The 17,690-nt window shown below is 34.4% G+C and overlaps 1 protein-coding gene across 1 annotated transcript in view; it reads left to right on the top strand.

The window, feature by feature from the left end:
- Nucleotides 1-17,690, top strand: part of PIGN (phosphatidylinositol glycan anchor biosynthesis class N) — a 77,520-nt gene that overhangs the window by 33,650 nt on the left and 26,180 nt on the right. Inside the window, exons 13-21 of the mRNA XM_026701071.2 lie at nt 1,763-1,841; nt 2,456-2,635; nt 3,408-3,547; nt 4,515-4,614; nt 4,832-4,924; nt 7,041-7,132; nt 11,156-11,270; nt 13,946-14,054; nt 17,518-17,620. Coding sequence (XP_026556856.2) covers nt 1,763-1,841; nt 2,456-2,635; nt 3,408-3,547; nt 4,515-4,614; nt 4,832-4,924; nt 7,041-7,132; nt 11,156-11,270; nt 13,946-14,054; nt 17,518-17,620 — 1,011 coding nt within the window. The remainder of the gene's footprint in view (nt 1-1,762; nt 1,842-2,455; nt 2,636-3,407; nt 3,548-4,514; nt 4,615-4,831; nt 4,925-7,040; nt 7,133-11,155; nt 11,271-13,945; nt 14,055-17,517; nt 17,621-17,690) is intronic.

Raw genomic sequence — 17,690 nt, 5'->3', positions numbered from 1 at the left:
GATATTTAGATAAAGAGCAAATCTTTAAATAGCCATTCATTATTTTTATTTGGAACAACCAATGGCTTAATTCATTTTTCTGTATCCTTTGCCTTTGCCACATAACCGGGTGAATATTTGTTCTAAAAAGAAATATATGTAATGGCTGAAGACATTACAGACCACATTTTCCTTCCTCTAGTTCTTAATTGAACCCCAAATAAATTTAATTTAAATGTAAAATAGAGAAATATGCAAGTAGATCTACTGTTTTTCTTCTGAATCTTAAAAAAAATATTTTTAATATCATGAGGTACTTACAGAGTTTGAATCATTATGGATAGCAAGAACTTAATTTCCTATCCAAAGAAATTTTTTTAAAATCTTTAATCTTAGGCATCTGTTCTTTTTTTGATATTGCATGTTAAATTTTAGTTTCTCCAGCACAACCACCGGAGAATCCATCGATGAGTTGACACATGCCTTTCTGCCCAGAGACTGAGTCCATAATCTTTGCCATACTCCTTCTCAACTGTCACTTTCCCCAGTTCATGACTCAGTCTTGCCCTAGGAGGTTGTGGCAAAGATTGGCTCGTAGTTCTCCGGATAGAAACGCTGCTATTTATTGTAATTTATGAATATTCATGCATATGCATGTATGCCTATTCCTTTTGCTACCTAAAATGCTAAACTGTGGTTGAAAGTTAACTACAACAGAATCTATTTTAATTTGTAAAATGATCTACTTATTTAGAACTTCAATGCACAACATTTAAAATACTTTGAAGTGGGAAAAGTTAATACATCTTTACATGTAAATGTGAATCGTCCAGATAAAATATAATGCAGGCCTTATAATATTGTGACATGAAACCGCATGGAGCCATGTGGCTTAATCCTAAAAAACCAAACATACAAAAAATTTAAAATAGCAAGCAATAGCAAGAAATTATGCTGTCAAATTCATTGTATTAGCAAATTGTTTGCAATTATGGGCATGAAAATGTAGAAATAGTGCATCTAAAAATAGTGATGGCAGACATAGATTGGATGAAATTTCTTGAGTTTATCATAATGATATATTGTATTGCAGATTTGAGTTCTGGACTATAAAGATTTTTTTCTAATAGAAGACAATTGTGTAATAGAAATAATAATAATTTTATCAGTTATGCTCTTCATAGGAATCCATTGCATCTCATAAGGGACAATTTACAAAGCATTGCACAACTAACACTGTTGTTTAATCTTGTAATTAATTGTCCACACATTGTAACTTATAATTTGAAAACTAAGCAGCTTCTATTCAGCAGAGTTGTTAAGCCAGTTTTAAAGGCTATGGCCATTGCATATAAGTTCAGATGAAAGATCTGGTTAGCATTAGTTACAATGATCCAGTTTAATAATATTCTTAATATTAATATATGCAATTACTAATAAGACATTCAGCTCTATAAAATAATATGCTGCATAATGTTCAGTTTTATATACTTTGTTTTTGTAAAACTTGATTCTTGAACAGACCCTTCAGGCTCTTTAATTTATCCAGAAATTTTTGTTTGGGCTGTATCAAATCTCTTGCTAAAAGTACTTCAGAGATATTTCAATTTTTGATCAAAAGTAATTACTGATAAATATGTATTTACTAGAAACTGATTTATCAGTAAAAATACTGCAAACTGGTTCAATTGATTGCTTTTAAAAGAATATAGTAGTGCTATTTATTCCCTCTTTCCCAAAAGAGTAATCAAACTGATATATTAAAATATTCTGTCTTGCACAGGTCTCTCTCTGAATCAGAGCAAATTGATATTCTGAGAAAAACAAGGATATCTATTCAACATGAGAAATATGAGGAATCTGTAAGTAACTCCTATTAGAACCTATTTCCTTTGGATTTATGTATGATAATTTTAAAATATATTTGTTATATTTATAGCTTAATGATGCTACATGATGCTTAATGATGTTTTTGATGCTTAATGATATTTTTCTTTTTGGTTCATTATCTAATGGTGTAATTATACTTTTCTAATATGTGAGCATACATTTGAATCTCATCTCAGATAGTCTTATAAAAGCATCTGTCCTTCATTCTGAAAAGCTTTGCCCTTAAATTCTATTGCCTTTAACACAGAATTACAATAGTGTAATTCTGTGTTAAGAGCAATAGAATTTAATTGGCTACACTCTGAATCTGTCATAGTAGGTCTTCTTTAACATTTATAAGAATTCCCCTTGACTTGTTATGGATAGTCTTTGTTTAGTGACCACAATTGGGACTGACAATTCAGTGGTTAAGCGAAACAGTTTTCATTTACAGTAAATCTTGCGGTATGCAAAAATAAATCAAGTGATTAAAGCAATATTAAAGATCTAACAAAATCATGCTCATGGAGAAGAATTCCTGTATACCAATCTCCTGCAGCTAAAATTAAAATCTTTGTTTGCTGTTTGTTTGTTTTTTCTTTTTCAGATATCCCTTTGTAGAAAGCTGATTAATCTTGCTTTAGATGGGCTCTCTTATTACCATACATATGACAGATTTTTCCTTGGCTTGAGTATCACCATGGGTTTTGTAGGCTGGACATTTTATGTGATTCTGATTATAATAAAATCAGATACAAGCATGACCAGTGGTATAACAAAAAATAAGGTACATTTTTGATTTGCCTTGCATATTAGATTATTGCATAAATAAATCTATTTTGTCTACAAAAATTTAGCACTGGAATTTTTGGCATATGCCTTCGTTATAGAAAAACGTATAAAATGTTTTTAAAAATGGAAATTTTGGAAAGAAGTTCCTTTTTAGGTTTCCTTAAAATATGTTGCAAATTGGATTACATTTTGTAACCTATTGAATATTTAGATCAGACATGGGAAATCTCCAGAGATTGCTGAATTAGAGCTCACAACAATCTTGTTATACTGTCCATAGTTCAACATTTGGATGGCTATAGAGGGTCATCACCATCATTGCTTCGGGGACAAAACTGTATTTATAAAAAAATATCCAAAAAGAATTTCATTAATTCTGATGAAAATATATGTTTTGAATACGAGTGTCCACATGTGAGCATGTATTTGATAGTCCCCTTTACTTGAGGAGTTTAGGGATAAATTTATGTTTGTATTAGTGGAAGAACTTTACTCTTATTTCTGTATGGTAGAAGTAAACAGATTTTGCTGTGGAAAAGACCTTGCAGAGAAAATAATCTTGGTGAATCTTCTGATTTGCATCTAAGAGCAGGTAGATAAATGGTAACTGGGGCCTGCTGCCAAAAAGTAATGGTCCTGGCATGGACTACACTGAGATGCTTTTAATATTTGCTGTATATTGCAAAACTTGGTGAATATTTGGAGATGTTTAAATAGATATTTACAATGTTACAATAATCAAATATCATTAACATTTCTATTTTCAGGTGCCTGATAAGTTTTTCCAATATGGGTTTGCAGCTATTGGAGTTTTGATAGCCTTGTTTCTCTTCATTCAAAGCTTGCCTTGGACCTACTACATATATTGCCTATTACCAGTCCCTGTATGGTATGCAGTTTTAAAAGAGTAAGGTTTTAAAAATAAATTAATGTCTGTCTCTCTCTGTTTCTGTCTGTCTCTCCGTCCCTCCTGTATATGTTTGTGTGTGTGTATGTCTGTGTAAGTGTGTGTAAAGGGGGAGAATGTATCCATGTTCCTGGATTTGAAGCTATTTGGGTTTTCTCATTTCATTTAGTGCTTTTCTAAAACACTTCACATTGCTTTCTAAAGGTGAAATGATGGATGCCAGGGTTTCTGTGTGAGGTTTTAAAAATGCATATTTATAGTAGATTCACATGGACTTTTACTAGCAAGAAAATGAAAGAAAGGGATGGTTGACATCTGAAGTAGCAGGAAGGTAGACTGGTAGATCAACAACATCTGATCTTGAGTCTTTCAACAGTTAGGGATGCTGACTTTACTTCAGTATGTGCAGCAAAGTAAGAGTAATTGCATTTTTTTTCTAGACTCATTTTAGGAAAGAGTGTCTTTAGTGCATTCTGTGACAAGCAGACTTATTCAGTTGTGTTTTAATTTTATGAAATGTACTCTTGTGAATACTGCTGGAATATATCTATGGTTGCCAGACAGGACATTATTCTACCTTGGGATTCACAGGGTATTTTACTATTTAAGAAACCGAACTAGTAACGAGTTCACAGTGGTGCTCTCAGATGCCATAGCACAAAGTTTGAGAGCCACTAGAGACGCTGTCAAAAAATTATTGAAACACCAGGGGGCACCATAAACCAGAAAGTTGGGAATCTTTAGCATAGATAAAGCAGATATTACTGACAGATAGTTTGAATTTAACTACTTTGGAGAAATTAGTTCATGTTTGTGTTTTAATTCAATCTTCCCAATCTAGCGACCTTTGGTTATGCTAGAATGTACCATCCCTCTCAATCGGGAAATGTTGCTTCACTTTTATTTCTTATTTTTATGTAGCTTTTGGTCTAATAAGAAATTTATTTAGCGTAATATTTTCCTCTAGATACCCTGTTATCCATGTATTGATCAGATTTCTCTTGAATGTTCAGCGGGCTCAATTTGCTGGATTCCTAGTAATATATGCCGTGGGGATTGAAATATTAGTAAGTAATTTGGCTAATAGCCTTTTAATATTATTTGTGTATAATTTTTAAAGATACTGATGATTAGAATAAAAGCACACAATGAAATAACAGAAGGATCAAATAAAAATATTTTTTGAGAAATTAAGAATTATGGTGGAATTTTGTTTCTGAGGAGAATATCAATTCTTTACCTTATCTATTTTTTTCTCCATTTGTATATGTTTGTGTGAATTAGGTTTTCTCCTTCTTCTATCGCTCCACTCTCACTTTTGGCCTGATTGTCTTTTCTGTGTGGCCTGTGGTCATTCGACTGTGGATCCAAGCAAAGGTATTTTCTGCATAGGGAGATTTGCTAGACCAGTTATGGCCAGTGTCCCACAGAAATGCACACTTCCATGTAACGTTCATGAGTGTGTTATTTAAATTAAAAAGGTATCTGGAAGAGTCAATTTTTTTTAGTATTGCTAGCCATAGTTAGTTACCTTCTTTGCAAGCTAGATATACTATTTTGGAAATCTTATGCTGAAGTCTAATTTTAAATGAGAGTGGCTTTCTGTGAAACAATCTATGCTTAAAGCAATCCAAATGCTAAAGATAAGTTTAAGTTAGTAATGGGTGGATGCTTCTGCAGCCATAGTCCTTGACTTGTAACAGTTCATTTAGTGACTATTTGAAGTTGCAACAGCACTTGAAAAAGTAACTTATGTCCATTCATCACACCATCATTGAAGGGTCCCCATCGTCACATGATCAAAATTCAGATGCTTGATAACTGATTCATTTCTCCAACGAGCTGCTCTGATCCCCTTTTGCTACCTGACAAACAAAATCAGCGGGGAAGCCAGATTCCCTTGAGAAATATATAACTAATTTAACAACTGCAGTGATTCACTTAACAACTGTGGCAGGAAAGGTCTTAAATTGGATCAAAATTAATTTTGCTTGCTTAGCAACAGAAATTTTGGGCTCAATTGTTGTAAGTCAAAGACTACCTATACTAATACCAGGCCAGATTAAGAATAGAAAGCAGCTTGGTGTAGTGTAATAGTTTGTGTACAAATTCCTGTTTAGTTATTATCCTTACTCAGGGAACCAGGGCCACGTAGTGACTTTCTATTTGGTGATAATATTACACTGCATTATAGTATTAATATAAAGATAATCCTCGACTTCCTATCCCAATCAGAACTAGGATCATTAAATGCACCTGATTTTGCAACCTTTTTTTTATTCAGTCATTAAGCAAATTCAACTTTTCCCATTGAATTTGCTTGATTGAAGTCCCTGGGTAGGTTTCAGTTGGTAATCACATAACCTCAGGACATTGCAATCATCATAAATATATGCTAATTGCCAAGTGTATGAATTTTGATCATGTGACTGCAGGGAGGCTGAAACAGTCATAAGTGCAAAGACTGGATATAAGTCATTTTTTTCAGCACTACTGTAATTTCGAATGATTATGAAATGAATAGTGGTAAATCGAAGATCCCCTGTACAACGGCCTAAGTTATTTGAAGAAAAAGTAAAGACTTCTTTAAGTCAAATTCAAGTCTCAGTGACTGTGTAACTTTCCTAACAACAGACGGAAGTATAACTTTTTCAAATGTTTGTTTTGACTTCCAAGTTTAAGGCCTATCATCCTGGGATTTATTTATGATTTCTTATTCAAGTACTAATATAGCAATAGCAATAGCACTTAGATTTATATACCGCTTTATAATGCTCTGATACTGGTTTTCTTTTTTGGGTTTTTTTTTTTGAGTTCAGCTGAAGTTAGCTTTTATCTGAACTTGTAAAACAGCGAAAAATGCAGTAAAGAAGAAAATATGGAGGGGTGCTGAAATGTAATTCAGTTTGAGACAATCATTGTGGGAGCTTCATCACTGGAGGCTTTCAAAAATAGACTGGATTGCCATTTGTCAGAAATGGTATAGGCTCTCCTGCTTGGGTGGGTGGCGGGTGGTGGACCTATAAGATCCCTTCCAACTCTGTTAATCTGTTATCTAAATTCAGTGAAATTATTAATAGTGCAATACAACTTAGAGATATTCTGAAATACTTCTATGTCAGATCAGTAGGGAAGAGTTTAGCATATTTTTGTAGACTATACCATCTCATTTTGCACAGAGCTATATCACACAGGTATTAATGGCAGTTATTTCCACATTTTGACCTCCTTGTAGTATGGGTGACAACTTACTCTTGTTATCTGGCCTGCCGAATACCCTGCCCTGCACTTTACACTACGCTATCTTACAGTGATTCTTTCAAGTAATATTGAAATTTTATATACATTCCCAAACACCAGAAATTTACATTTTGAATTCATATAGTTTTAGGCAGAAATTTATATAACTTTAGTTGAAATGCTTCTTACATACATTAATATTTAAACATTATACTTCTATTTGTATGTGTAACTTACTTGTTTTTTACCATAGGCAACAGTGCTAAGATGGATTCTCTCGTGTTTACTCCTGGCAATCTTTCCCTTGATGCCTGTGATAGGAAGAGAATCAAATGTCTCTTTAGTGTAAGTATGAATCAGCTTTCTTCATATTACCACATTCATGTAATCATGTTCTAATCTAATTCTTGTGTCTAGAAGGGAAATAAGTTATTGGAATGCAAGTGATTTATTCTTGAAACCCAAAATTAAAGTCACATAATTATGATAGTGGGGAAAGAGGCAATTATTGATATAAGTTTTTGAAGTTCTCAGATGCGAACCTCATTATCAGAACGCTTCACATTCTCTTCTTCAAAGAAGGATATTCTAAAATAGTGTGTTTGTAAAGTTATTCTTTTGGAACAATAATTCTGATGATCCTTATTCTTGTTTCAAACTGAAGATTATAATTTTCTTGTGATTTCTACTTTAGATAGGCTATAAAAATTATAGTGTAGACCAGGGGTGTCAAACTCGCAGCCTCACATTGTTGTCACATCACGTATTGCGATTTTCCCCCTTTGCTAAAATAGGGCTGGGTATGGCCAGCACATGACGCATCCAACCCATGGGGCACGAGTTTGACACCCATGGTGTCTTATTTTTCTCTTATTTTCGAGCTTCCCTTTTATCAGTGAAAACCGATTTTTAAAAAATGTGAACAAAAATGGATCTAGAAGTTTACACATAAGCCTCTTACATCCTCAGAACAGATGTAAAGAAGTGATGAGTCTCTAGTCACATGCTGGATCCATGTATCACATGCTGACCCAGAGGGCAGTTTATTTGGTTCACTTTCAGCAGCAGACTGTAATAGGATCAGATAGAAATTGAGAAATGGAAGAGAAAGAACAAGTATGAAGCAGCAAAGAAAACACCACCGATGTTATTTTTAAATGAAAAGCATGTACTATCCTGTAAAATAGATGCAGGAAACTTAAAACTCCAAATACCATGGAAATCTTTTTAGGGATATTCCATTATCTGATCTATTATCTAGTGGTTGAAACACCAAATTAGAAAGTGGGAAACGAGAGTTCAAAGTCCTACCTTGGCCAACCATGGAAGTCAGCTGGGTGAATTTAGGCCAGTCACTCTCAGCCCAATACATTCATGGGTTTTTGTGGAGAAAATAGGAGGAGGAAGGTGTGTTAGATATGTTCACTGCCTGGAATAATTTTAAAAAATAATAAGGGTGGGATACAAATAAATAAATATAAGAATGGATCTTGGTGACAGTTTTTTTTTAAAAGAGCACCAAGAATCCATTCTGAAGTAAATCTAACCTTTTTTTTTAAAATAAAAGTTTTATTTAAGTTTTCACAAAGCATACGAATACAAATAAAATATCTTTTTTTGAGAACAGCATGGCCCCGGGTTATCACTTCTCCATACAGACATGAACTCAATACATATTTATCTTATACACTCTAATTCATATCTTATAACTATTTTCACAATTTTTTCAATAGCTTTTCCCTTTCTTTACTTCCTATAGCCTTATTTTAAATTATCTCATTCCTTTCTTAATTCAATTACATATCTTTTTCTAATTTTTAAAATCTTTCTAATCAATGTTTTTATACTTTCGTCTGTCCTGTTTCCAATTTTATATTATCTTTTCTCTTAAAACAAATTTTCACCTGTAATTACTAGACTAGAGTGTAACACCTTCGTATCTTTTTTCAAATCTTATTTAAAAATTTAAGTTACATCATTGCAGTTATAACATTCATTTTTTAACCTCTATTTTATAACACATACCTATTTTCAATCAAATTCTGCTTGGTACATTCCCTTAAAATACACACTAAATTCTTAAAAGAAAAAAAATATGTATATATATCTATGTATAACGATAGTAAATGGAATAATTATTCTATTCAAGTACAGCTCTGCCATTAATATTAATAACACTTTTACATTTCTATTTCTTTTAACAAGCATTACTAGTGATATCAGTTGTCTTTCACTTTAATCATGTATATTTCATATTTTATTTATTACTGTCTTTAAATAAAAAACCAAACAATAGTTATTAATGGTAGTCAATGAAGTTATTATTGTTATTCAAGTTCACCTTATCAACTGATAAAAATTTTCCATGTTTCTTTTCAGTTTTTTTTAGACGTTCTTTTTAAATCATTGAGAGCCTTATTCTCTTTACAAACAAATATTCCACTACACATCAATAGAAATTTTTTCTATCACCATAATCATCTAACATATTATATAACAATGCTATCCCATGCACCTTTGCAGAATCCTTTCAAGTTAAGGTTTAACCATTGTCTCTGTGTCTTTTAAATAGGTTTATACCTTTAATTCTTGTACGTTTTTCCTGTACCTCTATATCTTGTTTCTGTCTTTTGTAGCTTGTTTTCCTTTCCCTCTTCTCTCTCTTCTTCTCCCTCCCATTTTTATTCCCTTTTCTATCTGATTCTCCCTTATGTGATCCTCCCTTCTGCTTCTTCCTGATATTATGATTACTTTTCAAATTACTCTTTTTTTTTTGGTTGTTGCTTCAGTACTTAAATTTTTAACTCCCTTTCCCCCCTTTCCCTTTTTTACCCCACTTAAAATTGCTTGGTCATTGAAGATGGTTTCTTCGTTATCCCGCCCTTCTTGTTCTTCCAGCATTTCTTGTTGTTTTTATAGTTTAAGATCTCCATTTCTAAAAATTGAAATACAAAGCCAAAAGATCCTCCTCCATCTCGTGCTTCTTTTTCTTCTTCTTTAAGTCTCATTTTTAACTCTTCAAGGAGTGATGCCATTTTTTAAAAATGTTAAATAACCCCCAGTTGATTTTATTTTATTTCATTAGGATACTCCATCCAAAGTTCCAGGAATCATCCAATAATCCAAAACTGTTTCTTGCTTCTTTTCTCACTTTCTCTTTCCAGGGGCTTTGTTCTCTTGTAACCAAGTTTCAGCTACAATGTATCTTTTGCAAGCCTTGTTAAAATTCCACTATCAATTTTTTTTTAAGTTCCACGTGGTCTCCTCCATTTTCCAGATTCCACCCTCTTTTTTCCTTTTTCCCTCCGCTACTATCTTTCTTTTTTTGTAAAGAAAGTTTTTAAATTATCCAAGAATCTTTATCCCTTTGACACTTTATTTTCATCTAAGAATAGCCTATTAATGTCAAAGTGGATTAGTATCAATTTCTTATTCAAATCTCTTCTTCTTAATGTTCCAAGTCAATTAAAACTGTCAATGTTAGAGGAAAAAAAGCCAATTCCATTTCCTTTCCCTTTCTCTTTCACAGCTTACAATCTTTTTTAGGAATGATGTTAGTCTTTAAAATTCAAGTTTCAGGTACCTTAAATAGATGTTCTCCATTCAACCGGGCCAGTCAAACTTTCTCCTTTAAAGTTCCTCCTGCACAATCTTGTCCAGTTGGGTTCTTCTTTAAAGTGGCCATTTCTGACCACCGCTGCAACCGCCTTTGGGAAAGGGAGTAACGGCCAGCCAAGGAGGAGAGATGCGGCTCTCCTCAACCCCACTGATGGCTCCCCCTTCTTCACCACCTCTACAGGGTGGCTTCAGCCCCAAATCCAGGCAGCTCAGGGCGCTCCAGCGGCGAGCACGGATCAAAATTGCAGACGATCGCGATTTCGGTCCGTCGCCGAAGAAGCCCAAACAGGAAGTCCTGAAGTAAATCCAACCTTCTTAATGTTTTTTTTAGAGTCAGTGGTTTAGAAAAGTGTTGGTCAGAGTTTTAAAAGGCACCAGCAGCAATGGAACAGTATTAGCTTTTTTTTTTAACCAAAATAATTAACTGATTATTTAAGGGCAGCTACTAGCAATAAACTGAATGCAAATTTGAAAGCTTGCTGTATTTGTTTTTTATTTATATAGTAAACAAATTTATATGGTCACCCAACTCACACACAAATGACTCCAGGTAATATTGAATTGTGATAGGAAAGAAGATCAGCCTTAATAGATTCGTCAGTTTTGAACCTTCTTTTTGACTCCTTGGAGCTTAGATTAATGTCTTATTCATGTTACATAGTTGCGCTTTTGTGATTAATTTAATTTTTTATGAAATGATTCCAACAGAAATATTTTGAAAAGCACTCACAAATAGTTTATCTTTTACAGAACAGCAGCTGGCCTGCTAATTATATTGATAGCTTTGTCCTACCTAGTGACATTTTTTCGGAGGAGCAAAAATAAATATTTGCATCATAAAGATCTCCAAATATATCTATTTCAGGTAAGCAAGTTCTATAAATGTGCATTGTTGAGAAGTATAACTTTTGTTGCTTTGAAAAATTAGCTTTTGTATATTTTGGGGGCAACATCAATTTTAACCAACTGCTTTTCAGTTATTTCAATTACTTTTTAAATTTACATTAAAAAAAATCTGCTCACTAGCCAGCAATTCCAACGAACAAAATGAATTCTTCATATACTTTTATATATACTTTTAAGACATGGAATCCTTCAGAGGTAGTACTCTTTAGGACAAGTGGAGAACCCTTCACCATAATGATGCTAGAATTAGGTTTAAATACAGAATCTTAGAAACAGCCAGAAGCTTCCAAACCTCATTTATTAGTAACTTCATTAAGACGGAGACTTTCAGAACAGTCTGAATCATTTCCTCCAAGTGTCTGGACTTGGACTTAATATCTTGGATAAGCTATCAGTGTGTTCCCTCCCCAAACATTGATTGCTCATGTTTAATATTATTTTTATTATTCTCCAACCTCCCCACAGTCTCTGATTCTGAGCTTTAGTCATGAATTAGTCATAGAATCAGTTTTGAAACAGGTTGGATTGAGTGTTTAGGAGAATTTATGTTGACCAATTTAATAAACTCATTATTCAAGATACCAAGCAAAACACCAATAAAATCAGTAGGGAAACTTGCCCTCAATTCCCATCATCTACTCATGCAGACTCCCTCACACAACATTGCTGGAGTTGTGGTCTTCACTCACATGTTACCTCCAAGATAGTTCTCCAAAATGGAGCATCACTAGCTGGGGGAGCCAGGTGTATAAACAGATTTTCTCACAAAACAGTCTGTGACTTGATGTCAAACAATCCTAGGAAAAAGGGATTTGCTAAGCTTCATCTGAAAGATTAAAACATGTCCAGTAGATGTCACTGTAAATTTAAGATAAATGAAGAAATTGAGAGAAACTAATCCAAATTAAAATATATAAAGAATTGTCATTGTGTGGTTTTAATATAGTCTTGGAATTAGATATTGGATTTTTTTCCCTCACATTATTTCAATTCTTGCATCACAGTGTAAAGGTTTGAAACATTACAAAAAAGTACTATTTCTTTTCTTGGAAATCATATACTTTAATCTTTAATCACCTTAGATTAGCCCAAAACAAATTACAAAAGTGTACTATTATTTTAAAAAATTGGGAATCATATAATTTCATTTTATAAGAGCCTTGGGTTAACCCAAAATCATCCTACATGAACTCCTTATCTCCCCAGAAGGCCTCTGGTAAAAAAAAAATCTGATACAGGTAGTCCTTGATTTATGACCACAATTGAGCCCAAAATTTCTGTTGCTAAAGGAAACAGTTGTGAAGTGAGTTTTGCTTCCTTTCACGACCTTTCTTGCCACAGTTGTTCAGTGAATCACTGCAGTTGTTAAAATAGTAACATGGTTGTTAAGTGAATCTGGCTTTCCCCTTGACTCTGCTCTTCAGAAGGTCGCAAAAGGGGATCACATGACCCTGGGACACTGCAGCTGTCATAAACACGAGGCAGTTGCCAAGTATCTTAATTCTGATCATGTGACCATAAGATTGTTGCAAGGGTCATAAGTGTGAAAAATGTTCATAAGTTGCTTTTTTAGTGCCTCTGTAACTTTGAATGGTCAGTAAACGAATGGTTTTAACTCAAGATTAGCTGTTGTTAGGAGAGATCAGTAGGGTTGTTTTTTGTCCTTATACAGATGAAACATAACTGCTTCTGTACCATTATTTTGCGGTCCTTTCTAAACACATTAAGAAACTGGCTTTACTTTCCTATTATGCTTGGCATAACTGGCGCCAATTTATTGTACCTTTTATTTGGTTCACTCCTCTTACTTTTATGTAAGGAAATTGCTTTATAACAATGAATTATTTTAATGCTGGATTCCTTTTTTTTATATAGAGAGAGATATAGAGAGAGATTGATTTTGCATCATGCATACACTGTTTTTAATAGAGCTAAAATACGAACGTTATGCCATTTTATTCATATTTGAGTTCAAAGTCCAAATGATCTCACATAGGAACAGTGGGAAAAATGACAGGCAGCCTGGCAACTTATGTCTTCTATGAACTGTCACTGATGATGACACATCAGGCAAAGTTCAATAAACCAACATAAAACTTGATGCCAAATAGCACTTGCTTGATGACCTCCTCTAATTACTTCTCTAATCTGTAACTCTGAAATGGATTCCTATTGACAAATCTCCCTTTTAAACAAACTTCGTTGAAAGCTTCCCCCCCCTTTCCCCTCCCTGCTTTTTTCTCTTATTTATTCAGTCAATCAAGCATGAAATGCAGTTATGCAAGTACAAACCAACAGTTTGCTCTGGCAGTTCCTGAATGCATTTATGGTGATATCCAAAATACAATGGGGTTATACAATATCTTAACGAATAATGTTATCAAACGAAATTTTAAGCAGTGAGTGATTTTGAAGGTTTCTCTACCACTCCCTTTGTACTCAGTTTCTTTTTATTTAAATCGCCAATTGAAGTTGATTATAATTCTTACAAAAGTGCTAACATTCCAGGTTTTTCTTTTAAAGACCTAGTCTAGTTTGAATAGCCATTTTTTTTTGCCTTGCTAGCATTCCTTAATGACTGCAATAAAGTAAAACTCTTCCGATGAGCTATTGATAATTTTATTTTGTTATTAGTTGCTGAGTCTGGTGGCATCAACATACATTGTGAACAGTACTCATAGCAGTCTTCAGAGCAAACAAGGATTGCCTATAATAAATCAAGTTATCAGCTGGATGACATTGGGTAAGCCTACCTCTCTCGACAGAGATTATTTTGGATAAAGATCTGTCAGGTACATATAAGAAATGCTGGTTTGCTGGTCTTTCTGCTATTGCTGCACATGTTCTGCCATTGAAAAACATGATTATACTCTGATAAAGATTTCTAATTACATAAGTACAGGAATCCATATGCATCCTCCAATAATGCAAGCAGATTCAACACACTATGCAGAATATTTATTTTGAAGTAGATGAGAGATTGCATTAATTAGCGGTCAAGTGCTGAGTGGGTTCAACATAAGCAGCAGTGGATTAAGGGACTAAGTTTACTACTATTATTGATCCTGGAACTATATAGTAGTTGCAAAGAATTGAGAAAGCAGCTAACGAAGCATATTGGGGGCGTGAATCCCTCCGTTTAATTCTCTTATTGGAAAGAAATAGTAATTTAAGGGAAAAAAAGACACTGCATAAACTTCCAAAGAACTGCTCTAAATATGGACAAATAATAATATATTAGTGTTGAATAAGTGTCCATCTCTTCTCGGTTATGAAGTTCACAAGCTCTCACCTAATTTTCCAGATAAGGTTGTTGCAAACAGAACAGGGCTGAGGACACCCACATGCACTATGCTCTAAATCTGTTCTGTTAAGTGCTGCATATAGCAATAGAGTCAGGCAGATGCCAATAGCTTATGAGCAATCCATTCATTCCTCAACAAAAGAGGATCACTAATAAACATAAAGCATTCATTCCTCAAAGTAAGGCTGTGCCTTAACAATTCCCACCTGTCCACCCCCTGCACTCGAAAATTATATGAATTTGAACTGGGGATTTTCCAAGTTTCTGTAAGCCAGAGCTTCCTGATACTTGTTCTTACATGTGATTGTAGTGCATGAGGTTTCTGCTTTTGCCTGCTGCTGCCAGTTAAGGGTAGACAATCCTGATCTTCATAAAGACTCTGCAGGTCAGGCTTGTTTGTTTTGAAAGCTCATTCTTGCCACTTCAAGCTGGCTGCTGTTCTCTCTGCCCTTCCCAATGTTTGCCTTTTGTCCATCAGTTCCCTAGGAGCCAGATCTGACATTTGGAGAGTGATCAAACCTAGAAGAGGCACGTTAAGTATAAGAAGTTTCATAACAGCTATAAGCCAGGGTTGGCCTTGTGAGAGATTTGTTCTCACACTTAAAACAAATACATTTTGGATTTCATCTAAAGTACAAGATCCTTATTCCTTGGGGTTGCAATTTCCTTTTCCTTTTCCTTGTTCTACCTGTAACTTCAGCTTTTCTTCATTCCGGCCCTACAATTTGTCAAAAACACATTTTAATGTATCCTTCTGTTCTAAGTTGCAGTCAAAAACAAAACACCCCACCCGCTTAAATAGTATACGTTGTTCCTTGCTGTATCTCCTTCCAGAATATTTTGCTGGATTGAACTCTTGCTGAATTTTTTTTTTAGTTAAAATCAGCATGCGAGCTATTTAGTGTAATGGGCAACAAGATATTTGTTGTTGTTGCTAATTGTTTTTAAAATTATATTTTCTGTGGTATATTTTAGGTACAGGTAGTCCTTGACTTACAGCAGTTTATTTAGTGACCATTCAAAGTTACAGCAGCACTGAAAAAAGTGACTTATAACTGTTGTTCACAGTTATAACCTTTGCAGCATCCCCATGATCATGTGATCAAAATTAAGATGCTTTGCAACTGATTCATATTTATGACTGTTGCTATGTCCCAAGGTCATGTGATTCCCTTTTGCGACCTGACAAGCAAAGTCAATGAGGAAGCCAGATTCACTTAACAACCAAGTTACTAACTTATCAACTGCAATGATTCACTTAACAACTGATGTAAGAACGGTCATAAAATGGGGCATAATTCTCTTAGCGAATGCCTGACTTACCAACAGAAATTTTGGGCTCAATTGTGGTTGTAAGTGGAAGACTACCTGTATTTGCTGCAGCCCAATCTGATTGTGGCCTAGCTATTAGCAGTGGTTTTTGAAATCTACCTTGAAAGAATGTTATCTTGCTTGGCTCTTCTTCCTTCAGAAATAGGAAGGCTGGCTGTGGTTTCTTATCTGATCTTCATTTTCAGAAGACTGATTTCTTTCTGTCTAGTCCATACGAATTAAGGCAGTTATACAAATTCCAAGCCTTATAATTAATTATAGAGCCTTGGTTTAAATACAGTGTGGTGGCAATGAAGAAGGGCTAAAATTGGGCAGATCTCAGTTCTAATCTAACCCCAGCCATAGAAACTGACTGGGTTTAGGATCACCCCAGAGTTTTGGGTTGTGGGAGGTCTTTGCCTTTTGCTTATTAATTGATTCTGTATCTGGAAGGACTGATCATATTTAAAACTGTGTTTAAAATTAAATTGTTTTTTATATCTGCAGTGTGTTTATTCTTTGTATTTTCTTCCTTTTTTTGGTTTGAATTCTGAATTTTGTCATTCTTTATTTCTACATTTTAAAGGAAATAATTTTTTAAAATAAAAAATTCAGGCCATTCACTCTCCCTCAGCCTACTTTATCTCACTGGGTGGTTTTGTGAGGAAAAACAGAAGAAGGAATGCTACAAATGCTGATGTGAGCTCCTGAAGAAAGTAGATAACAAATCTAAGAAAATATAATATTCACTCTGTTTTTGTAACTAAGGCTTGAGAAATAATTAATCAGCCACAGAGTGAACTCTTTGACATCTGATTCTTTCCAGTTGCACAATCCTAGTCTTTTGATGTCAGGAACCTCCCATCACCTGACTGCTTTGATCTAGGTTCTGTCCCATCTCCCTTCGAATATTGATCTTGGTGGAAACATGATCAGATGTTCTTCGTGCTGTGTGCCAAGATGAATAAAGATCTTGAAAGTTTTGCCTCTGTACTTCCCTCACTTACCAGCTGATATGTGGGAAAGCAATATAAGTTCCAAGCAGAACTTATATTGAACAGAACTTTCAGTCCACTTTGCTATCCCTTCATCCTGGTCTTTGTTTTCTTTCCATTCTACCTAGAAGAGGCAGGTGTCTTATGACTCTAGCTCATTCATTCCTCCTCTTTTTTTTTTTTAATCTTCTAAGTTGTCTCCTTTTTTGTGCTTTATCCGGCATTAGAGCACAGGTTTGAAGCAAGCATTGCAGGCCTCTGTACTTTTAGTTTCCAAACTGCCTGATGCAAATGCCACTTAAAGAGGAAGAAAATGATGAACACAAATTAGCATCCCCTTCCTGATTGAAATTCAGAATGGCTGTACTCACTGCCCAAAACAGTTTGTGCGCAGCATGAACTATTTGCAATGCAGTTTCATCAAAAGGTATAGAAAGTGAATTTCTTCTGGCTCCTCTGTTTTAGTCCTGTAATTTCCAGGGATGCAAATGCAAACTAGCCAATAGTTTACAGGTACATGGCTTTCAAATTTAGGATGCTGTTAAAGAGACACTAAACTATTTTTTGTTTGACAGATAATATTCTATTTCTTACAGTTTCATCCTTGATAGTGCCACTCCTGAGTCCCACTTTTCTGTTCCTGAGGCTGTTGAGCATACTACTTTCTCTGATGTCAACTTATCTTCTCCTTAGCACCGGGTATTTTTTTTCCCTTTTTTAAAAACATAAAAGATAAAGTTGCCCTTAAATTGAATTTGAGCCCTGATGA

Source organism: Pseudonaja textilis, chromosome 3 (genome assembly GCF_049901715.1).
Source record: "Pseudonaja textilis isolate UNSWEBS1 chromosome 3, rPseTex1.2, whole genome shotgun sequence".
Taxonomy (NCBI): domain Eukaryota; kingdom Metazoa; phylum Chordata; class Lepidosauria; order Squamata; family Elapidae; genus Pseudonaja; species Pseudonaja textilis.
The sequence above is the reverse complement of the archived record's forward strand: the minus strand, read 5'-3'. Positions and strand labels throughout refer to the sequence as shown.